Source organism: Papio anubis, chromosome 4, assembly GCF_008728515.1.
Source record: "Papio anubis isolate 15944 chromosome 4, Panubis1.0, whole genome shotgun sequence".
NCBI classification, from domain to species: Eukaryota; Metazoa; Chordata; class Mammalia; order Primates; family Cercopithecidae; genus Papio; species Papio anubis.
Genome location: NC_044979.1, coordinates 164,194,974 through 164,219,401, shown reverse-complemented (window position 1 = coordinate 164,219,401; position 24,428 = coordinate 164,194,974). Strand labels below are relative to the sequence as shown.

The following is a 24,428-nucleotide window of genomic DNA, read 5'->3' as shown; positions in this document are numbered from 1 at the left end:
AGAATATAGAAAAGTATAAAGAAGAAAATTAATATCACCTATAAATTTTACCATACATGGTCCAACTGAGTTTCCTTCTGTTTTTTTTTTTTTTTTTCCATTTCCTGTGTTTTTTTTTTGAGACAAAGTCTCGCTCTGTCGCCCAGCATGGAGTGCAGTGGCGTGATCTTGGCTCACTGCAACCTCGGCCTCCTGGGTTCTTGCCATTCTCCTGCCTCAGCCTCCTGAGTAGCTGGGATTACAGGCACCTGCCACCATGCCCAGCTAATTTTTTTTTTGTACTTTTAGTAGAGATGGGGTTTCACCATGTTAGGCAGGATGGTCTCGATTTCCTGACCTGGTGATCCGCCTGCCTCGGCCTCCCAAAGTGCTGGGATTACAGGCATGAACCACCGCGCCTGGCCCATTTCCTGTGTTTTTAATTTAATTTTGTCTCATAAACATTTTCCTATCAAAAATTGCCTTTAAATTTCATTTTTGGTGGCTGCATAGTACTCCTTCGTTGGATGTATCATAATTTCATAAATTCCTTCAGATGTGTGTGCATGTATGTGTATTCTACTCTTGGACATTGTATCAATATAACAGTCTTTTTCATCAGTAGAACAAATCCTTGTTTTCTTCTTATTTGCCATTATTGAATACATTCTAATTTTTTTTTCTAAATCTGTTCTGTGTAGAATTAATGGAACATTCCTTGAAATTACTCAGAAACAGATTTGCCTTATAGACATAGGATAGTTTCCTTCCATTTCTGTTTATAGGTGCACTGATATCAACCCTGAGGCAGCAGCTTGTACCCTAGAGACAGCACGCTGTAACAAAGTCCACATTCAACCAGTTATTACAGATTTGGTAAGCTAATCTTTGTCCAATAATAATTTTCTTTTCAAATAAGGTTAAGATGTTTTAGGTCAAAGAAACTTTGGTAAGTAATTGACTTTTGACCCACTAAGCAGTATACCCTATACAAAGTAAATTCTTCGTTGATGTAATCCATCTTTTCCACAATTCAAAAGGAATTTATATTAACTTACATAGATCAGATCTCTTTCAGTCAGAAGTTATAGTGAACCCTGTTCAAACTGGCTTAAATTTAAAAAGTTAGTCCAGTTAGTTAGTGCAAAGGCTAAAGTTAGTGTGTGCAAAGGCTCACACCTTTAGTCCCAGTACTCTGGGATGCCAAGGCAGAATGATTGCTTGAGCCCAGGAGTTCAAGACCAGCTTGTACGATATAGTGAGACTTCGTCTCTACAAAAAATAAAAATTAAAAAAAAAAAAGCTGAATGTGGTTGTGCACACCTGTGGTGCCAGCTACTTGGGAGGCTGAGGTGGGAGGATCGCTTGACCCTGGGAGGTTGAGGCTACCTTGAGCCATGATCGTGCCACTGCACTCCAGCCTGGGGAACAGAACAAGGCCCTGTCTCAAAAAAATAAACAAAACAAAAATTTGATGGCTTCAGCACAGCTACTTCCAGGAACTCTAAGAATGTTATAGACGTCTTTTTCTTATCTCTGAACTTCTCTCTGGTGGCTCTATTCCTAGGCAGTCTTTCCCTTCATGGTAACAGGATGTTTGCATATCTGTATCTTATTTCTCAACACCTTCCCGAGGAAAGAGGCCCTTTCTATTCAGTTACTGTAGAAGAGGCCCCAGAATGAGTATTATCTGGATCAACTTGGGTTATGTGCCTATCTGTCAACCTTTTGCTGTGGTCAGAGGAGATTTGAATATGGAGATGATTGGCTTCCACCTGGCTCCTAGTCCCATCCCAAGAGCTGAGTTGGCATAAACCCTACTCAGGCCACTTAGATAGAGAACGATGAGAGGTAGAGCTTCCCTAACAAAAGTCAAGGAAGTTAAATCAGAAGAAAGGGGCAGTAGGTCCTCAGAAGGTAAAAACAACAAATGACAACTGCACAACCATTGTTTTAAGAAGTTAACAGCACACATTTTCAAGTGGCAGTTTTAAATTTGTGGGTTTTTAATTTATGTACGTGAAATACCTTTTTATAGGCAAAAATAATTATAGCATGCACCAGGTAGACATATGAAATACAAAATACTTCTGTGCTCCTTAACCTACACTTTTCTTACACTGATGAGCGTAGGTAGCTTTCCTGTTTGCTTTTTTTTTTTTTAATTTGTAAATGATTTTGTAGCTTAAAAGGAATTAAGCCAAAGAGATAAGAAATTATTTTCATATTATTAGAAGTTGTTACTGCTAATAAAAGCTAGGGTATCAAGAAAGGTACTCTGGTAATTTGCATGAGATCAATGTGGTGATTTTTGTTTTTGTATTTAAAAAATTTCTTTCTTTTTTTCTTTCTTTTTTTTTTTTTGAGACAGAGTCTCACTTTGTCGCCCAGGCTGGAGTGTAGTGGCGCAGTCTTGGCTCACTGCAAACTCCGCCTCCTGGGTTCAAGCAATTATCCTGCCTCAGCCTCCCGAGTAGCTGGGATTACAGGCACCCACCACTGCGCCTGGCTAGTTTTTTGTATTTTTAGTAGAGACTGGGTTTCATCATGTTGGCCATGGGTTGGCCAGGCTGGTCTCGAACTCCTGACCTCAGGTGATCCGCCTGCCTCGGCCTCCCAAAGTGCTGGGATTACAGGCATGAGCCACCAAGCGTGGCCTAAAAATTTCTCTAATGTTTCCATAATTAGTGTTAAGTAAGTGTTTTTGATAGAATGGTGAAACACCAGAGATAGAAGAAACTATAGAACAGTATCCAGTAAATGATGGTAGGTATCTGTACAGATATGGGAAAAATTGTGAAAATGTTAGCAAATATAGTTGTAAACTTACATCCAAGTCTATACAGATTATACAGAATTAGAGTTTGCTTTCTTATTTCATTTTCTAAAAGTGAACCCAGAATATAAATATATGTGCTGTTGAGGAGTACAGGCTTTTTAATGTTCATTCTGATAGTTTAATTTCCTTATTTTTATTTAATAGCCTATATTATTTTTCTGAATGAAAAGGTAAAAATACTTAACTTCTCTCTACAAGTGCAGGCCCTAACACGTTATTTTCCCAAAAACATGGAAGATTATTTTTAAAGATTGATTTGTCAATTATTTAATTCAGAGTTTAATGTAAAATTCTCACTATTGTTGAATACATTTAGGTCAAAGGCTTGCTACCAAGATTGAAGGAAAAAGTTGATCTTCTGGTGTTCAATCCCCCCTATGTAGTGACTCCACCTGAAGAGGTAAAACATACAACAAAATTTAATTATTAATATTTTCAATTATTTTGTTTGTAAATTCAAATGAATGTCACCCTATGACATCGATCAGCTGCTGCTATCACAGACTGCTCTGATTTTACTCCTAATTGTCAGTAATTGAGTCCTATTAATAGACCTAGGAAAGGAACCTTAAATGATGGAAATACAAACTGTGACACATATCTGTCACTAAAAATCACATTCGTTTCAGGCCATGGTGTTTATATTCATATATTCGAATATACATGTACATATATATTACACATATCCTTTATCATGAATAAAAAATTTGCAGAACAAAATGTTTTAACCTGCTGGGCACAGTGGCCCACGCCTGTAATCCCAGCACTTTGGGAGGCCGAGGCGGCAGATTACTGAGGTCAAGGGTTCAAGACCAGCCTGGCCAACATGGTGAAACCCCGTCTCTACTAAAAATACAAAAATTAGCCGGGCCTGGTGGCACACACCTGTAATCCCAGCTATTTGGGAGACTGTCACAGGAGAATTGCTTGAGCCTGGAAGACAGATGTTGCAATGAGCCGAGATCGGCCAGTGTACTCCAGCCTGGCTGACAGAGTGAGACTCTGTCTCAAAAAAAAAAAAAAAAAATTTTTTTTAATCAATCTTAAATTCACATAGGAATTCCTTCTGAAAGTTTCTGGTTTCCTGCTTTCACAAGTATTTCCAAAAAGTGAAAGAGTGGAACCAATTCTCATTTCAGATAGGGAAAACAAATAATCTTGAAGTATATTATTTTTTAAAATCTCGGTAATGAATAGGTAAATCGTGTTAACCTTTTCCCAGGAATGGTCAAAGTTTAATAATGGGCTAAGACTAGCTTTCCTTTAATTATTATGCTTTTTTAATTCTTTGATAATTATTCTCTGGCAAGGCTAGTAAACATTATATTCACCTCAACGCCAAGATGGGAAGGATCCATTTGGCTGCCATTGCTACTAATGGCAGTTAAACAGCGAAAAAGCTATTGCTGTGCTGACATATGAACTCATATGACAGGGAAGTCAGAAGGTGAACAGCCGTTGAGAGAAATGCAGCTTCTTAAAGCTCTTTAGGAAAGCACTATCCAACTAGTGGGAAGATTAATCAATGAAAAGGAGATTCTGGGAACATGGTGACCTGAATGGGTTTCCTTTCTTCATGTTTCTAGCCCTAAGCCACATGCTTGTGAGCCTTACAGCTGCTGGGACGTATACATGATTGAGTGCAGGCAATGCCTTGGGCCTTTTTGCTTTCCCAACGGAAAGAAAACCTGTCATATTCTCATGAGCTGGGCAATTAGCTAGAAAGCAGGATAAAATACAACACAACAAAGATGTCTTGGAGCTTAAAAATACGTTTTACACAGTAAAACATCAGGCAGTGAATTAAAAGAGAATGTGGTCACTGTCAAGACCTGAATCAGTGGTCTGGAAACGCAGTGAAAAAAAGATTTCAGTGCACAGAGTGTAAAGATATGGAGAAGAATTCACAAAGGTAAAAGAGACGAGACTCAGAGATTAGATCCAGGAAACATAATATACAAATAATAGGAGTTTGTATTTATAATAAGCTGTGGGTATACTTACTGATATATCCAGAAACATGAATTAAGATGTTGGTTTGTGCCAACAGCACAAATGGGGAGTATAACCCAGGAGAAAAGTAGAGAGAATGCCAGGAAAAGGAAGTCTCCAGGAGGAAAGTCTTAAAACCAGAGGAAATGATACATTTCCTAATATGATTAACTTTGTGGAAAATTGTGTTGGGAAGCTTATGATAGGTGTGGGAATGATTAGAGTCAAAAAAATTAAGCAAATGGACATAGTGAATGCCCATCAATAGCCAACTAAGATGCGATACTTTTCTTCCAGGAAATATTATATATCCCTTAAAAGAATGAATTAGAAGTAGAGAGGGGGTCTCACCATGTTGGCCAGGCTGGTTTTGAACTCCTGACTTCAGGTAATCTGCCTGCCTTGGCCTCCCAAAATCCTGAGATTACAAGCATGAACCACCACACCCGGCCTCGATTCACTTTTAAATTTTATGTGGAGTCATAAAAACAGGGTTTTGAAACATTGAAGATGATCTGGCCATGATCTTTAATTTTCAGAATCCTTGTTGATGTCATCAGCATTGACAAGATGGCAGAGAATTTCCATCTGATCTGTGACACCAAGGGTCACTTTGGTGTACATCATATTACACCTGAGGTGGCCAAGTACAAGTTGTGCAAAGTGAAAATCTTTGTGGGCACAAAAGGAATCCCTCATCTGGTGACTCATGATGCTTGCACCATCTGCTACCCTGATCCCCTCATCAAGGTGAATGACACCGTTCAGATTGATTTGGAGACTGGCAAGATTACTGATTTCAACAAATTTGACACTGGTCACCTGTGTATGGTGACTGGAGGTGCTAACCTGGGTAGAATTGGTGTGATCCCCAACCCTGGATCTTTTGATGGGTTCACCTGAAAGATGCCAATGGCAACAGATTTGCCACTCGACTTTCCAACATTTTTCTTATTGGCAAGAACAACAAACTGTGGATTTCTCTTCCCTGAGGAAAGGGTATCCACCTCACCACTGCTGAAGAGAGAGACAAGAGACTGGCGGCCAAACAGAGCAGTGGGAGAAATGGTCCTTTGGTGACACGTTAGGTTTTTGTATGTAATTAAAAATAATGTGGCATGTTTAATAGCAAAAAAAAAAAAAAAAAAAAGAAAGAATGAATTAGAACTATATCAAATGATATGAAGAGATTTTCATAAGGTATTGTTGAATGAGAAAAGCAAGATGTAAGTAAGCGTATAGAATATATCCGGTCTTTGTAAAACATGGCAAAAAAGAAAAACCTGTGGTGTCAAAGATAGGCAAAGGCAGACAAACAAAACAGTAAAATCAAAAAGTGTGGCTTTTTTTTTCTTTTTCTTCAAGCTCTGTTTGACCTGCTTTTTAAAAGCAGGAAGGTGAACATTTCTCTTCTTCATAAAGGTATATGTGCATAAGGTTATAGCTATAAAGCAATTATTTTTAATGAGGAAATATATGTTATATTAAATGAATGACTGGCAGACATTATTGTGTAAAAATAATTTAAACTAAAATATGGACAAAGGGCTCAAAAGGAAATAGGAAGAAATTAGTTGTGTAGGGTTAAAGTAACTTCTGAGGGACATCTTCAAAACATTCTTTAATCTTAAAAATAATGTACAATAGAGCAGTCTTGGTGGCTCATGCCTATAACTCCAGCACTTTGGGAGGCTGACGTGGGAGGATCACATGAGGCCAGAAGTTCTTGACCAGCCTGGGCAACATAGTGACAGCCCCCTTTTCTACAAAAAATTTAGAAAATTGGCCGGGTGCAGTGGCTCACACCTGTAATCCCAGCACTTTGGGAGGCCAAGGTGGGGGGATCACGAGGTCAGGAGATTGAGATCATCCTGGCTAACACAGTGAAACCCCGTCTCTACTAAAAATACAAAAAATTAGCCGGACGTAGTGGTGGGCACCTGTCGTCCTAGCTACTCGGGAGGCTGAGGCAGGAGAATGGCCTAAACACGGGAGGCAGAGCTTGCAGTGAGCTGAGATTGAGCCACTGCAGTCCAGCGTGGGCAATAGTGTGAGACTCCGTCTCAAAAAAAAAAAAAAAAAAAAAAAAAAAAAAATTAACCAGGCATGGTTGTTTGCGCCTGTAGTCCTAGATACTTGGGAAGCTGAAGTGGGAGGATCACTTGTGCACAGGAGGTGGAAGCTGCAGTGAGCCATGATTACATGACTGCACTCCAGTCTAGGTGACAGAGGGAGACCCTGTCTCAAAAAAAAAAGTGAAAAAAGGAAACAATATAGAATGATAAGGATCTAAAGATTTTTTAATACTATGTAAGCTCTCAGGCGTATTGTTTCTAAAATATAGATTGTTAGAGGAAACATGCTTCAGTATGCCTTTATATAATATATAATAAATGGGTTCCTTAGAAAAGGTCTATGTGTTTCACACTTTAATCTACAAGAGGGCCAGATGCATTGGGACATTTTGAAACTTTGTTTCTGTGCAGTAGGTATCTTACAATACAAGCTCCTCCTCCTAGCTTCTTTCTGTATTAAGTATAAAAGCTACCCACCTCTTTCAATTTAAGAATTGTACTAATAGTAATAACTGTTATTAAGCCCTTGATATATGCAGAGCAATGTTCTCAAAACTTTAAATATACTTCCTCATTCCTAACAGTGGATAAAAATATTTTTTTATTATTACAAAAACATTTTTTATCCAGTTATTATTTTTCTAATTGTACATATGGAACTATTCTTTTCCTAATTTTACAGATAAAGGAGGAAAGTAATTCACAAACAAGATTACTAATTTACCCAAGGTTACACACTAGAAAACGATGAAACTTAGATTCAACTTTACTGCTCCTTCGTCAGCAGTAAAAAATGCAAAATATTTACTTGTTTGGTGATAATACTTCTCAAAAAGATTCGGTTTGTGATCTAAATCAAACTTGAGTTAAAAGAAAACATTCTGCCGGGCGCGGTGGCTCACGCCTGTAATCCCAGTGCTCTGGGAGGCCGAGGCGGGCGGATCACAAGGTCAGGAGATCGAGACCATCCTGGCTAACACGGTGAAACCCCGTCTCTACTAAAAATACAAAAAAGCCGGGTGTGGTGGCGGCACCTGTAGCCCCAGCTACTCGGGAGGCTGAGGCAGGAGAATGGCGTGAACCCGGGAGGCGGAGCTTGCAGTGAGCCGAGATCGCGCCACTGCACTCCAGCCTGGGCGACACAGCAAGACTCCGTCTCAAAAAAAAAAAAAAAAAAAAAAAAAAAAGAAAACATTCTTTCTAATTGTTCACAGGTAGGAAGTCACGGAATAGAGGCAGCTTGGGCTGGTGGCAGAAATGGTCGGGAAGTCATGGACAGGTTTTTCCCCCTGGTTCCAGATCTCCTTTCACCAAGAGGATTATTCTATTTAGTTACCATTAAAGAAAACAACCCAGGTAATACAGACCAATTTATTGTTTAAGCATTTATGTTGCTGAAATCAAAAGTTAATAATGTAAAATGCTATAATTTATAAGATAACCTGGCATGTTAATGAATCACTTAAAACAATTAATCACTGACAATAGCTAATAAAGGCATAAATTCATGTTGAAAGAGAAAAGAGGTTTTCAGGGGTAAATTTTTCTTATTTTAAAAAGTGTTATCTTCTCTTTTCCCCATTTATAACCTAATATTCAAGTACAAAGATCGCTAATGTTTTCTTCTAACACCTCAGCCTCAGTGCTATGAATTTTCTCTCTACCCTCTAGTCTTCATGCCCTTGACAATTGTGCTGTACTCTTTAGTTCGTCTGGAGTTCTATCATGAAAGTTATTTTATTGTATAGATTTTTATCTTTGTTTTCAGATTGCTTTATAACTAAATTGAACATAATCTTTCTTCTCTTTTTCTGTACACTTCAAGTTTGATTTGTAGCTTATACTAAAAATCCTCAGCCCTTCAAATCACATGATTGCTAGTTTTCTCTTGCCTTGCTTTCCTTTCCTTTCTTTTCCTTTCCTTTCCTTTCCTTTCTTTTCCTTTCCTTTCCTTCTTTTTCTCTCTTTTCTCTTCTCTTCTTTTTTTCCTTCCTTCCATCCGTCTTTCTTTCTCCTCCCTCTCTCCCTCCCTCCCTCCCTCCCTCCCTTCCTTCCTTCCTTCCTTCCTTCCTTCCTTCCTTCCTTCCTTCCTTCCTTCCTTCCTTCCTTCCTTCCTTCCTCCCTTCTCTCTCTCTCTTCCTTTCTTTCTCCTTCCCTCCCTTCCTCCCTTCCTTCCCTTCTCTTCCCTTCCCTTCTTTTCTTTTCTTTCTTTCTCTTCTCTTCTTTCCCTTCCTTCCGTCCATCGATCCTTCCTTCTTTCTCTCTCTTTCTTTCTTCTTCCTTCCCTTCTTTTCTTCTTTCTCTTTTTCTCTTTTCTTTTTTCCTACTGTCCGTCTTTCTTTTTCTTCTCTTCTTTCTTTCTTTCTTTTTTCTTTCTTTTCTTTCTCTCTCTTTTCTCTTCTCTTTTTTCCTCCCTTTGTCCGTCTTTCTCTCTCTCTTTCTTTCTTTCCTTCCTTCCTTCCTTCCTTTCCTTCTCTTCTCTTCTTTCTTTCTCTTTCTTTCTTTCTTTCTTTCTTTCTTTCTTTCTTTCTTTATAAGGAAGGTTTTCTTTTCTCAATATGCCTGAAAGAAATAAGCTACTTCTTCCACTCTCACTGTGCAATGTCACTATTCAGTTTGTCCCACACCATCATTGGCTCTTGTCATCCAAAGAGAAAGACATAGGGCAGAGATTGGAGCCAAGCAACTAAAAAACTGATCACTTGCTATAATAACAAGGACAATTAATGTTTCTGCTGAGCCTAAAGTAGGCTGTGACTGCAAAGCAAGCCATTCATTCTGATTAGAATCACCAGCAACACTTTGAAAATACGAAGTGCTCCTATTTAGCTGAAGACTAAGTTCACTTTAATAGACATTTATTTGATATACATTGTTTTGTATATCAAATAAATTGATGAATACAATTTATAAATCATCTGTGTCTAACTTATTAAATTGCTTATTGATCATGCACACTACCAAATGGCTTAATGGATTTTACCTTTTGATTTTTATTTTAGAAGAAATTTTGAAAATAATGAAGACAAAAGGTCTGCAAGGAACCACTGCACTTTCCAGACAAGCAGGCCAAGAAACTCTTTCAGTCCTCAAGTTCACCAAGTCCTAGCATACAGTGTGTGCCCAGAGCTACTGGAAACTGAATGCATTTAGCATATCTTGAAACTGAAGTCATTCATTAGGTAACAAGGAATTTTATCAGAAATTTGTCATTAAAAAAAGGCAGGAAGGTGGAACATTCCCTTCCAGTCAGGCCTATATAATTATTTGCAAAAGTACAGGTAAATATGTGTATTATATTTATAATTTGCATTTTAAATATAAAAGTTATGTATGAAATATTTATTTCACCATTATTTGGTAAGGCAATGGAATTTATCTGGCAAATGTCTTTTTTTTCATACCAGTCCATAAAGGCAGTTTGCTTTCAGATGGCAGGGCCCCCGACACACCTTCATTGTTGTATATCCGGTGTGTATCAGTTCTCCAACTCTATGTCATAATTCAGTTCATGGAGCTCTTGATTACCTTTCCCTTCCACAAAATATTACACTAATTCATTATATTGATGACATGCTGATTTGACCTAGTGAGCAAGAAGTAGAAACTACACTAGACTTAGTGGAAAGACATTTGCATCAGAGGGTAGGAAATAAATATGACTGCATTTCAAGGACCTTCTACCGTAGTGAAATTGGTAGGGATACAGCGACATGGGGCATGTTGGGATATTTCTTCTAAGGTGAAGGATAAGTACTTGCATCTTGCTGCTCTTACAACCCAGAAAGAGGCACAATACTTAGTGGGCCTCTTTGGGTTTTGGAGGCAACATTTTCCAATTTCATTATGTTACTTCAGCCCATTTACCAATTGTCTCAAAAAGCTACTAGTTTTGAGTAGGGCCCAGAACAAGAAAAGTCTCTGTAACGGGTCCAGGCTGCTGTTAAAGCTGCTCCGCCACTTGGGTCTTATGAGCCAGCAGATCCAGTGGTGTTTAAGTGGCAGTGGCAGATAGGGATGCTGTTTGAAGCGTCTGGCAGGTCCCTGTAGGTGAATCTTGGTTTAGGATTTTAGAGCAAAGTCCTGCCATTACCAACAAATAGCTAGTCTCTTTCTGAGAAACAGCTCTTGGCCTGCTACTAGGCCTTAGTAGAGATGGATACTTCTTGAGCCACCAAGTTACCATGCAACCTGAGCTGCCTGTCATGAACTGGATGTTATCTGAGCCACCAGCGCACAGAGTTGGATATGCCCAGCAACACTCCGCCGTCAGATGGAAATGGTATACACGTGATTGGGCCTGAGCAGGCCCTGAAGGCACAAGGAAGTTACATGAAGAAGTACGCCAAATTTCCATAGTCCCCGCTTCTGCTACCTGCCTTCTCTCTTCCAGCCTGCATCTGTGGCTTCATGGGGACATTCCTACGACCAGCTGACAGAGAAAGAGAAGACTTAGGCCTGGTTTACAGAGGCTTCTATATGATATGCAGGTACCACCCAAAAGTGGACAGCTGCAGCACTCAGCTCACCTCTGGGCTACCTTGAAGGACAGTGGTGAAGGGAAATCCTCCCAGTGGAAAGAACTTTGAGCAGTCCCCCTTGTTGACTTTGCTTAGAAGGAAAAATGGCCAGATATTCAATTATATGCCAATTCGTAGGCTATGGCCAGTGGTTTGGCAGGATGGTCAGGGAGTTCAACATAACTGGAAAATTGGTGACAAAGAAATTTGGAGATGAAGTATGTGGATAGACACTGAATGGGCAAAAAGGGCGAAGATGTTTGTGCCCCATGTGAATGCTCACCAAAGGGTTAGCAAAGAAGGATTTTAATAAAGTAGACAAGATAACCTGTTCTGTGGATACTAGTAGGCCTCTTTCTCCAGCCACCCCTGTCATCACCCAATTGTTTCATGAACACAGTAGCCATGGTAACAAGAATAGAGATTATGCATGGGCTCAGCAACGTGGACTTCTACTCACCAAAGCTGACCTGGCCAAGGCTATCTCTGAGTGCCCAGTCTGCCAGCAGCAGAGACCAACACTGAGCCCCTGATATGACACCATTTCCCAGAGTCAGCAGTCAGCTGCCTAGTGGCAGGTTAATTACATTGATCCACCTCCATCGTTGAAGGGATAGTGTTTTGTCCTTACTGAAATAGATCTTACTCTGGATACAGATTCACTTTCCCTTCGCGCAGTGCTTCTACTAAAACTACCATCCATGGACTTAGAGAATCTCTCATCTATGACCATGGTATTCCACACAGCATTACAAGGAACTCAGTTCACAGCAAAAGTGTGGCAGTGGGCCCATACTCATGGAATTTTCTTACAATGTTCCTTACTATCCTGAATCAACTGGCTACATAGAGCAGTGGAATGGTATTTTGAAGACAGTAATAGCACCAGCTATACAGCAGTGCCTTGTAGGGCTGGGACAAGGTTCTGTGGAAGGCTGTCTACTCTCTGAGTCAGCATCCAGTATATGGTGCATTTCTCTTATGACTGGGATTCACAGGTTCAGGAATCAAGGGGTCAAAATAGGAGGGACACTGTTCGCTATTAGCCCTAGTGACCCACTAGCAAAATGTTTGCTTCCTGTTGTCATGACTTATGCTCTGCTGGCCTAGAGGTCTTACATAGGGTGGCATGTTTTCCATTGAGAGGTACAATCATGATTTAATTGAACTGGAAGTTTAAGACTGCTCCTCAGCCACTTTGGGCTTCTCATGCCTCTAACTCAATAGACAAATGAGTTACAGTGCTGGCTGGGTGATTGTTCCCGACTACCAAGTAGAAACTGGACTACCCCCAAATGGTGGTAAGGAAAAGTATGTTGGGAATATGTGAGATTCCTTAGGGCTTCTCTTAGTGTTACCATGCCCTGTGATTAAGGTCAGTGGAAAACTACAACTTAATTCAGACAGGACCACTAATGACCTAGACCTTTCAGGAATAAAGGTTTGGGTCACCACCAGGTAAGTACCATGACCAGATGAAGTGCTTGCTGAAGGCAAAGCAAATACAGAATAAGTGGTGGAAGAAATACTGACTTTGATCATATGACCAGTTACAGAAACATAGACTGTGATTGTCATAAGTATGTCCTCCATATTTTGCTATGACTCCATTTTGTGTGTGTGTAGCTTGCTTTCTTCTCATTTCCTTATTCTGTAACATAAAATGCATTGATTTTATTATAGTGATGTATTATAGATTTGTTATAGATGCATTGTTTAAATATAGTTAATTTTTTAAACTGGCTCCAATGTTCAACCTTGATTAATTTTACATCATGGTATTTAAGTTATGGGATATCAAGGAGAGAGTAAACATCACATGAAGACTTTACCTCCTCTTCTGGGAAATGGGTTAGTGTGTTTCTGGTAGAATGCTCAATTGTTAATCGTGTTAGATGGAATTATGACCTTGCTGTTGTCTTTATGTGGCAGTTAAGTATGGTTTAAGGAGATGCGTATGGGTGCCAAGTTGACAAGGGTAAACTTGCGATGGTTAATTTTATATGTCAACTTGAATAGGCCACAGGGTCCCAGATATCTGTTTAAACATTATTCGGGAGTGTCTTGAGTGTGTTTACAGAGGAGATTCAAATTTGAATTGGGGGATTCAGTAAAGGAGATGGCCATCCCCAAGGTGGGTGGACATCATCCAATTTGTTGAGGGTGTAAATAAAAGGCTGAGGAAGGAAGAATTCACCCCCCCTTTTTTTTCCTGCCTCATTGTTTGAGCTGTGACATCTCATCTTCTCCTGTCCTCAGATGAATTTACATCACTGACTCCCCTGGTTCTCACGCCTTTGGACTCAGACTGAATTATACCACAGGCCTTCCTGGGTCTCCAGCTTATAGATGACAGATCATGGGACCTCTTAGCCTCCATAATCATGTAAGCCATTTTCTTGTAGTATTGGTAAAACATATATTAGACCAATCTATAAAACAGATAGCTATGAAAGAAAAGGGAGACGGGCACATGCCTAGGCAAATAGGGAAGGGTCCCTGAAGAACCTCCGACTTGCCCAGGTCATTGTGCACAGATGGCTTGCCTGAACATGCCCACTGTGAAAAATTCCATTTCTCAACACATGTGCAGTAAGGGAGATAAATCAATGTAGCTTAGACCAAGTGCCCATACATGGGGTGGAGCCACACGGAGTTTGCGCCTTATGCAGGGGAGAAGCCATGCCCCTTCAGCTCGTGTGTGGTGGCCTGGCATTCAATTTGTGAGGTGGAAAACCTGCATGAAGGACCCCTCCTTTTGTGGAGAGCTTTCCTTTTGCTTAATAAATTCTGCCCTCCTTGCCTTTCAGTGTATACGTGTACCTTATTTTTTCTGGTTGTGTGATAACCCAAATTTAACTGAATTAAGGAACAGAAAATTCTGCATCAGCTGCATTAATAGCTGTTTGTACTGGATTGAGTAGTGTCCCCCCCCAACAAAATTAGTGTTCAACTGAAACCTGTGAATATGATCCTATTTGGAATTAGGAACTTTGCAGATGTAATCAAGTTAAGACAAGGTCATACTGGATTAGGGTGGACGCTAAACCCAATATCCCTTGTGTCCTTGTAAGAACAGGAAAATCTGAACACAGAGACATAGGGAGGATGCCATATGAAGACAGAGGCAGAGGTTGGAGTGATGAGTCAACAAGTAAAGGAATGCAGGGGTTGCTAGCAACTACCAGAGGCTAGAAGAGGCAGGAAGGATTCTTCTTTCAAGCCTTCAGAGGGAGCATGGTCCAGCCCACACCTTTATTTTAGACATCTAGCCTCAAGAACTGTGAGAGAATGCATTTGTTTTAAGATACCCAGTTGGTGGCACTGTTATAGTAACTCTCAGAAATTAATACGCTGAGTGCAAAATTAAAAGCATGATTAGGAATAGACGTGGACACTGGTATGGTTTGGATTTCTGTCCCCACTCAAATCTCATGTTGAATTTTAATCCCTAATATTGGAAGAGGGGCCTGGTGAGAGGTGATTGGATCATGGGGGCAGACTTCCTCCTTGCTGTTCTCATGATGGTGAGTTCCTAACGAGATCTGGTTGTTTAAACGTGTGTAGCACTTCCTCTTCGCTCTCTTCCTCCTGCTCCAACCATGTGGACATGCCTCCTTCCTCTTTGCCTTGTGCCATGATTTCAAGCTTCCTCAGGCCGCCCCAGCCATGCTTCCTGTACAGCCTGTGGAACCGTGAGCCAATTAAGCTTCTTTGCTTTACCCAGTCTCAGGTAATTCTTTATAGCAATGCGAGAACAGACTAATACAGACACTAAAGAATGATAAAGGGCGCAGGGCGCGGTGGCTCATGCCTGTAATCCCAGCACTTTGGGAGGCCGAGGCAGGCGGATCACGAGGTCAGGAGATCGAGACCATCCTGGTGAACACGGTGAAACCCCGTCTCTACTAAAAATACAAAAAAATTAGCCAGGCGTGGTGGCGGGCACCGGTAGTCCCAGCTTCTAGAGAGACTGAGGCAGGGGAATGGCGTGAACCCGGGAGGTGGCGGAGCTTGCAGTGAGCGGAGATCGCACCACTGCACTCCAGCCTGGGCGACAGAGCGAAACTATGTCTCAAAAAAAAAAAAAAAAAAAAAAGAATGATAAAGGGTTTACACTTTCTGAGACGGAGTCTTGCTCTTGTTGCCCAGGCTGGAGTGCAATGCCATGATCTCAGCTCACTGCCATCTCTGCCTCTCAAGCTCAAGCAGTTCTCCTGCCTCAACCTCCCGAGTAGATGGGATTACAGGCGCATACCACCACATCAAGGAGACCAAAAAGGCAAAGAGATTTGAAAAATAGCAGTGAGTTTGATATCACAGACTAATATAGAACTCTGAAACTAACAATCAGGGAATGCATATTCTTTCTCAAGCAATCATGGGATGTTTACCAACATAATTACATATTAGACCAAAAGTAAGTCCCTATAAAGTTCAAAGAATCAATATGATATAGCTAATCTTCTCTGACTATAAAGTGTTTAGGTTATAAATTGATAACAAAAATAAAATTTAAAAGTCCCCATACATTTACAAAATTTAAAACATGCTTCTAAACAATTCATATGTCAAGGAAGAAATAATGACATTTTAGGCTGGGCGTGATGGCTCACTCCTGTAATCCCACCACTTTTGGAGGCCGAAACAGGCAGGTCACCTGATGTTAGGAGTTTGGGACCAGCCTGGCCAACATGATGAAACCCCATCTCCACTAAAAATAAAAAAATTAGCTGGGCATGGTGGCATGTGCCTGTAATCCCATGTGCTCGGGAGGTTGAGGCAGGAGAATAGCTTGAGCTTGAGAGGCAGAGATGGCAGTGAGCTGAGATCATGCCATTGCACTCCAGCCTGGGCAACAAGAGCAAGACTCCGTTTCAAAAACAAAAAAAAGGAAATGACATTTTGAAAATTACTGAACAGAGAGTGAACGCTAATATAAACTGTGAACTTTAGTTAGTAATAATATATCAATATTGGTTCATCAATTGTAACAGATGCACCACACTAATGCAAGATGCAAATAACTGGGGGGAACTGTGCTTGTGTTTGTGCAGTCAGGGAGAGGTTTGTGCAAACTGTACTTTTTTTTTTTAACCTGTGTCTACAACAAAACTCTCTGTACCTCCTTATCAGTTTTCCTGTAAAGCTAAAACTGTTCTAAAAAACATTTAAAAGGTCTTTTAGTGTAAGAGAAAACCAAAACAAAGCAAACAAACAAAAAGGCAACATAATGATAAACAAAAAATTCAGGTTAGCGCTAACCAGTGGGATGAGAGGAGGTAAGGATGACTGGGAGAAAGGCTAGAGGAGAACCAGGCACCCAGGTAAACACCATAAAGGGACTGGCAGTGTTCCAGTTCTGAAGTTGGATAGAGGGTTTCTTGGGTATACATTTTATTATTTTAAATTCATGTGAACTGGGCCATGATCTTACAGTCTGTGTTATTCTCATGTGCAGAGGTTCAACTGGTGTACCAAGTTCTTTATTAGTGACACACTAAAAATTTATTGCTTATGCATTTTATAATATAATGTGCTTTGTCCAGGGCATAGAAAGTGTTCTATTCCATTTAGTCATTCAGAGACTCAGGATCCCTCTGTTTTGTGCCACCATCACATTCAGCTTGTAACCTCTGTCAGCATGGATACGGAAAAAAGAGGAAGATCGTGCATGAGAGATTTTTGAGCCAGTCCTGGAAGTAGCATAAGTGACTTCGAATTCCAGTGGCCAGGACTCATTCAGATGATTCCAGTATAGTTGAACTGTATGCCCAAGAAGAAGTGATTCTTGTAATTCTTTCCCCTAAATAATTGTGTTAGACAAAACCTTGATAACAAAACCAGATAAGGGTTATATAAGAAAGGAAACTGACAGGCCAATCACATTCACATAGAGGAAAAAAAGAATAAAACTTCAACAAGCTAAATCTAGCAGTATATATAAAACAGATGATATACTATGACCAAGTTGAGTTTATCCCAGGAATGTAACCATGGTTTAATAGAAAAATCCATAAATTCCATTTATCATTCTAATAGGTTAAAGGGAAGAAAAATAGCACATTATCACCTCAACAGATGTGGACACACATTTGTTGAAATTGAATACACTTGGCAAACTAGGAAGAGAAGGAACTTTCTTAACCCAGTATGATCTGTATACAAAAAACTCTGGCAAATATTCTGCAAGTAGAAATACTGAAAGCATTTCCTGTAAAAATCAGAAACGAGAAAATTGCCACCTATTACCACTCCTATTCAACATTTTCACTGGAAGTCCTAGCCAGCAAAATAAGAAAAGAAAAAAAAATGAAAGGGAAAAGGATAGGAAAGTATGCACAAAATTGTCGTCATTAACAGATGATATTATTTACCAGGAAAACATTTAAAAAAGCACTGACTTATGATAAGAGGGCTTAGGAAACTGTTGTCTGTAATAATAATATTCAGAAATCATTTATATTTCTATATAATATATATTTCCCCAAAGCAGGAAAACATATTTTAATAATACCACTAAAAATGATAAATAAGGCATCATGGAGTAAATATAACGAGTACAGGACTAACATGCAATTTGATTAAAATACTTTTTTTTTTTTTTTTTTTTTTGAGACAAGGTCTTGTTCTGTCACCCAGGCTGGAGTGCAGTGGTGTGAACTTGGCTCACTGCAACTTCCACCCCACGAGCTTAGGCCATCCTCCCACTTCAGCCTCTTGAGTTGCTGGGACCACAGGTGTGCACCACCACAACCAGATAATTTTTCATATTTTTAGTAGAGATGGGGGTCTCACCATGTTGCTCAGGCTGGTCTTGAGCGCCAGAGCTCAAGCAATCCTGCCACCTCGGCCTCCCAAAGTGCTGAGATTACAGGCATGAGCCACCACACACAGCCTAAAAGACATTTTAAATACCTAAGTAAATGGAAAATTATTTCGTGTTTGACTAGGAAGACTCACTATTATAAAGATACCAATTGTTCCTATACTTACAGTAAAATTCCAGTCAAAAACCCAAAAGTGTTTTTCATAAAACCTGAACAAATGACCAAGAACAGCCTAGACACTCCTAGAAAATAGGAGGAGCATGAGAGAGCTTGAACTACTCAGATGCCAAATGCTTGTTATTAAACAATAGTAATTAAGACAGTTTTATATTGACCCAAAGATAAATAAACTGAAACAGAATGGAAAGTCCATAAAGAAACATGTACATATATAGAAATGTGTACATGATGAAATGGAACTGCAGAACAAATGGAATAGTACTGTATAAGTGATTATACACAAAAGGAAACAGTGAAATTAGATTCTTACCTCACACCATATACAGAAGTCCACTAAAATGGATTAAGTTGTAAATAAAAAGGTTGAATTTTAAATTTGGAAAAAATATAGGAGAATATTTTTATGACAATAGAATGGGAAAGTGTATCTATAAAATAGAAAAGAATCACAGACCCTAAAAGACTGATAAATTCAGTTACAGTAAAGAGTTTTGTTCATCAAAAGGCATTATAAAGAAAATTGAGGCTGGGCGTGTTGTAATCCCTGTACTGAGGGAGGCCAAGGAGGTCAGATCCATCTGGGCCCATCCATGTTGCCCCCATAAGACTTGAGGCAAGGGGAAACTGAGAAAATATACTGTTGCTTATGCTAATTGTTGTATTAATACTGTGAGTAATAAAGTTCCTTGTCTCTGACCCAAAAGCCTTATTTTTTTCCTGCCAACAGTGAAACTGTGGCAGACTAATTTGTTAGGTTGCAGGTGGAGTAAAATCTCAGATCCTTTACATTTCTCAACAGTCCAGTGTGCTGCAATTTTCCCGTGTTAGAACTTCCTTTAGTTCTGCCTTACTGGAGCCAACAATTTTTCACTTGCCCTTGGTGATGGCACATTGGGATTTTTTTCATAGGTTATCGAAAGATTTTTATAAATGTCTCACATTGAGTTTTCTGCTTAATATTTTTGTGCAACTTCTCCATGTTGATGAGTTGTTCACTCATTTTCACTGATATCTTCCACTATTCATTTATTCATACTTTGATCATTGAATTTTAGGTTGTTTCCAGTTTTCCCTATTATGAATAATGTCACTATAAACATCTCTGTACATGTCTATTGGTACTCTAGTCAATACCTAGAAGTGGAATTTCTAAATCATACAGTACAATTACGTTTTATTTTACCTGATAATGCCAAATTGTTTTCCAGAAAGATACCAGTTTACTTGCCAGTAGTGTATATGAGTTTCTATAGCACCATATCTTTACCAATATTTGGGACTGTTAGACTTCTTGGATTTTGCCAATCTAGTAGGTCTAATATAATATTGATTTGTATTTTCCTAATGAATAGTATGGTTGCAATTTTCATGTGTCTATTAGCCATTTAGATATTTTTGCTCTATTGTCATTTAAGCATTTTTGTATAAGATTTCTGTTGTCTTTTTACTTGTTGATTTGTAAGAACCAATTATTCATATATTCTGGCTACTAATCTACATTTTGCAAACATTTTCTACTCAATCGTCTCAATTTTGTTTCTTTTTTTTTTTTTTTTTGAGACGGAGTCTTGCTCTGTCGCCCAGGCTGGAGTGCAGTGGCCGGATCTCAGCTCACTGCAAGCTCTGCCTCCCGGGTTTACGCCATTCTCCTGCCTCGGCCTCCCGAGTAGCTGGGACTACAGGCGCCTGCCACCTCGCCCGGCTAGTTTTTTTGTATTTTTTAGTAGAGACGGGGTTTCACCGTGTTCGCCAGGATGGTCTCGATCTCCTGACCTCGTGATCCGCCCGTCTCGGCCTCCCAAAGTGCTGGGATTACAGGCTTGAGCCACTGCGCCCAGCCTCTTTTTTTGTTTTTTGAGCCAGCATCTTGTTCTGTCACCCAGGCTGGAGTGCAGTAGCGCAACCTTGGCTCACTGCAACCTGTGCCTCCAGATTTCAAGCAATTCTCATGCCTCAGCCTCCCAAGGAGCTAGGATTATAGGCATATGCCCCCACACAAGCCTCTGGAGTAGCTGGGACCACAGATGTGCACCACCTGGCTAATTCTTGTATTTTAAGTAGAGATGGGAGTTTCACCATGTGAAACTAATGCTTATTAGACTGTAGAGAAGAATGTGTGCTCTTTATTTATTTATTTTTTTGAGACGGAGTCTTAGTGTTGTCCAGGCTGGAGTGCAGTGACATGATCTTGGCTCACTGCAGCCTCCGCCTCCTGGGTTTAAGCAGTTCTTCTGATTCAGCCTCCAAAGTAGCTAAGATCGCTCTGTTGCTCAGGCTGGAGTGCAGTGGTGTGATCTTGGCTGACTGCAGACTTGACCTTCTGGGCTCAAGTGATCCTCTCACCTCAGTTTCCCTAGTAGCTGGGATTATAGGTATGGGCCACTATGCTTGGCTAATTTAGTGTGTGTGTGTGTTTTTTCTCTGTAGAGAAGAGGTTTTGCCATACCATGTTGCCCAGGCTGGTCTCCAATTCTTGGACTCAAGCGATCCACCCCTGCCTTGGCCTCCCAAAGTGCTGGAAGTACAGGCATGAGCCACTGCACCTGCCAAAACTTCGACTATTCTTATTGGCTAATAAAAGGACAGTGAACTGTGATTGTGTCACTGCTCTCTAGCCCAGGTGACAGAGTGAGACCCTGTTTCAAAAAAGAAAAGAAAAGGACAACTTTAGAATTTCAGAAGCCTGAAACAGTGGGGATACGTGGCTACAGTTTGATGATAGAGGAACGCACAGAGAGTTTTAGAGACTGTGAAGTCAACACATCCTATACATCCTGTAATTGATAATGGCTAAGTTGAGTCTAGAAAGGAGAATGGGATTCAGGCAAGTGCAGAAGAAGTGAGATGGCATTCAGCAGAGGGAAGAGTGCATGGAAAGGCCTAGAGGCTTCAGAGTCAGAGTCCAGCATATTCAGGGAATTGCAAGTAGCTCAGTCTGGCTAGGTCCAGGATTCAGGTGGAGGACTGGTCAAAGAGGAGTCTAGGATACAGCAGGAAACAGCATTCAGTGCTCACAAATTATGGGAAAGGATGTCGTCTTTATTCTGAAGACACGCTTCTAAGCAAGGAGTCAACAAAATCAAACGTGTTTTCAAAATATCATTCTGGGCTGGGCACAGTGGCTCACGCCTGTAATCCCAGAATGTTGGGTGGCCAAGGTGGGCAGATCACTTGAGGCCAGGAGTCCGAGACCCAGCCTGGCCAACAAGGTGAAACCACATCTCTACTAAAAATACAAAAATTTGCCAGGTGTTCTGGTGTGCACCTGTAATCTCAGCTACTTGGGAGGCTGAGGGAGGAGAGTCACTTGAACCCAGGAGGTAAAGGTTGCAGTGAGTGGAGATTGTGCCACTGCACTCCAGCCTGGGCAAGAGAGCAAAATTCCATCTCGAAAACAAAACCAAAAACAAAACAAAAGAAAAACTAAAAGATCACTCTGGCTGTGGGGAATGGACCAGAGGCAGGTTAATCAGGAGATGGAGGACCCACTTGAGACTGCTGTGGTTAAATGAAGAGATGGTAGTGGCCTGAACTAAGGTTGAGGCTGTGGGAATGGGAAGAGGGAACATATTTGCATAGGGTAAAGAAAGGACAGCACTTGGTAACTGATTGAATACCTGTATCTATAGATTCTCTCTCTCTGTTATCTATCCATCTGTATCTACCTATTATGTATGTATGTATGTATGTATGTATGTATGTATGTATCTATCTATCTATCTATCTATCTATCTATCTATCTGGGAGAGAGGTAGGAGTTGAGGTGACTTGTGGGTTTTTAACTTGGGCAGCTGAGAGAATAATAGTGCCATTCCCAGGAATGGAAACCAGAAGGGGAAAGCTTTGTGGAGGGAGAGTAAAATGGAATAGGGGGAAGATGATAAGGACAACATGGGGACAAGTTAGGATTGAAGTGAAACTTTTTAAGTGGACATATCCAAATGTTTATGCACATGGGTCTGGGTTGAGGAGAGAGGAAATGAACTAGAGTTATTGAAATTGGAGCTATTATCATGTGAGGAGTGTTTGAAGTCATGTGATTGAATGAGCTCATCAAAGGAGAGTCTTCATGGGATAACAGTTTTCAGGAAGGATTAAGCTGGTGCATTGCTCTTTTAGGACCTACATCTTAAATGATAATGTAAGATGCCTAGGGGTCCAATTAATAAACTTTTTAAAGTGCCTAATATTCGAAGCTGTAGAAATCTTTTTAGCTATTTACCAAAGGTGTCTTTTGCTTTAGAAGGCCTTTGGTTTTATAGCGCGCTCTCTCTCGTCTCTAGACTTATGCAAAAGGAGGTGGGTGGCCAAAGTTCTAGCTTGGGAATGCCAGCTCTTAGGTTGCCATAGCTTATAATCCTTTCATCCAGCCAAGGGGAGGATTCTGTTCAAAATGAACATTAAGACTGCTTCTGGGGGCCAGGCGCGGTGGCTCATGCCTATATCCCCAGCACTTTGGGAGGCCAAGGTGGGTGGATCACTTCAGGTCAGAAGCTCTAGACTACCCTGGCCAACATGGCGAAACCCTGCCTCTACTAAAAAAATACAAATAATTAGCCAGACATGGTGGTACACGCCTGTAGTCCCAGCTAGTCGGGAGGCTGAGGCAGGAGAATTGCTTGAATCTCAGAGGTGGAGGTTACAGTGAGCCAAGATCATGCCACTGTACTCCAGCCTGGGTGACAGAGCAAGACTCTGTCTCAAAAAGTAAATAAATTATAGAAAAGACTGTTTCTGGCACCAGAACAGCAAGTGTTCAATGAGACCAAGGAATAAGAACAGTTTCAATGGTCCTGATAATCTTAATCTGAAAAACAGAGAAATGACAGTCTCTCCTTGGTAGTCTGTTAATCTGAAGTTTATGGACTTCCAGAAACCTGGCCACCCTCTGTGTATATGTAAGGGCTTTTTCCTTCTAGAGAAAGTATGTCTAGCTTTGTTTAGGTTTTCGCCAGTGTCTGTGATCCCCTATAAGTTAACACCACTTACCATTTTCTCAAAGCCTTGTAGTAGAACAGAGTAAAATGGAATCTTGGTGTATTAGCGTTCTTTAGAGGGACAGAACTAATGGAATAGATACACACACACACACACACACACATATATATATATATAAAGGGAGTTTAATAAGTATTAACTCACACAATCGCAAGGTCCCACAATAAGCCGTCTGCAGGCTGAGGAGCAAGGAGAGCCAGTCTAAGTTCCAAAACTGAGGAACTGGGAGTCCTGTGTTCACGGGCAGGAAGCATCCAGCATGGGAGAAAGATATAGGCTGGGAGGCTAGGCCAGTCTCCCTTTTTACATTTTTCTGCCTGCTTATATTCTAGCTGTGCTGGCAGCTGATTAGATTGTGCTCACCCAGATTAAAGGTGGGTCTGCCTTTCCCAGCCCACTGACTCAAATGTTAATCTCCTTTGGCAACACCTTCAGAGACACACCCAGGGTCAATCCTTTGTATCCTTCAATCCAAACAAGTTGACACTCAGTATTAACCATCACAGTCCACCCCTTGTCAACTTGAGCCTATACACATCTGCTGAGATCATGCATAATCTTCAAATAAAGACAATAAGGTCATAATGACACCTAACATAACACAACTATCCTTCATACAACCAGAAACGCACCAATCCCCAACCCAAATACATAAAGTTAACAGTACTTAAATGCTGATGTGAAGTCAATAAATCTTATGTCACAAGATAAAGGAGAAAGGAAATAAAACGAAGATATTTTCTTAGTACAAGTGTATACATGCAAAAACATGTTTTTAACAAAAGGAGGAAATACTCATGACAATTACAGTCATTTCTGCAATTGGTCATGTGGTCGTAGCTGGTACTGATGACTACCTTGTTATACTACTCATTCTGTATTCCCTTTGCCTTCAGCAAGCATCTCAGCAGGTCGTGGTTTTTTTCCTGGTGGAGTGACCCAAATCTTCATTTCTGAAGGGTCTGGGTCGTTTGTAGTCCTGCCTGGATTGGGCTGTTGTAGCTTCCTATTGACG

General features: G+C 40.4%; 1 protein-coding gene across 6 annotated transcripts in view; it reads left to right on the top strand.

Annotated features, from left to right (window-relative positions):
* Positions 1 to 24,428, top strand: part of N6AMT1 (N-6 adenine-specific DNA methyltransferase 1) — a 349,821-nt gene that overhangs the window by 2,740 nt on the left and 322,653 nt on the right. Inside the window, exons 3-7 of one of the 6 annotated variants that reach the window (XR_004183359.1) lie at positions 765 to 855; positions 3,135 to 3,218; positions 8,100 to 8,241; positions 9,888 to 10,067; positions 13,665 to 13,791. Coding sequence is in view for 3 of the 6 variants with exons in the window: in XM_031665680.1 (XP_031521540.1) it covers positions 765 to 855; positions 3,135 to 3,218; positions 8,100 to 8,241; positions 9,888 to 9,994 (424 nt within the window). In the remaining 3 variants the exon portion in view is untranslated. Of the gene's footprint in view, positions 1 to 764; positions 856 to 3,134; positions 3,219 to 5,349; positions 5,961 to 8,099; positions 8,242 to 9,887; positions 13,150 to 13,664; positions 14,210 to 24,428 lie in introns of those variants that run through there. The other 5 variants (XR_004183361.1, XR_004183360.1, XM_031665680.1 and 2 more) reach the window with 5 other exon arrangements.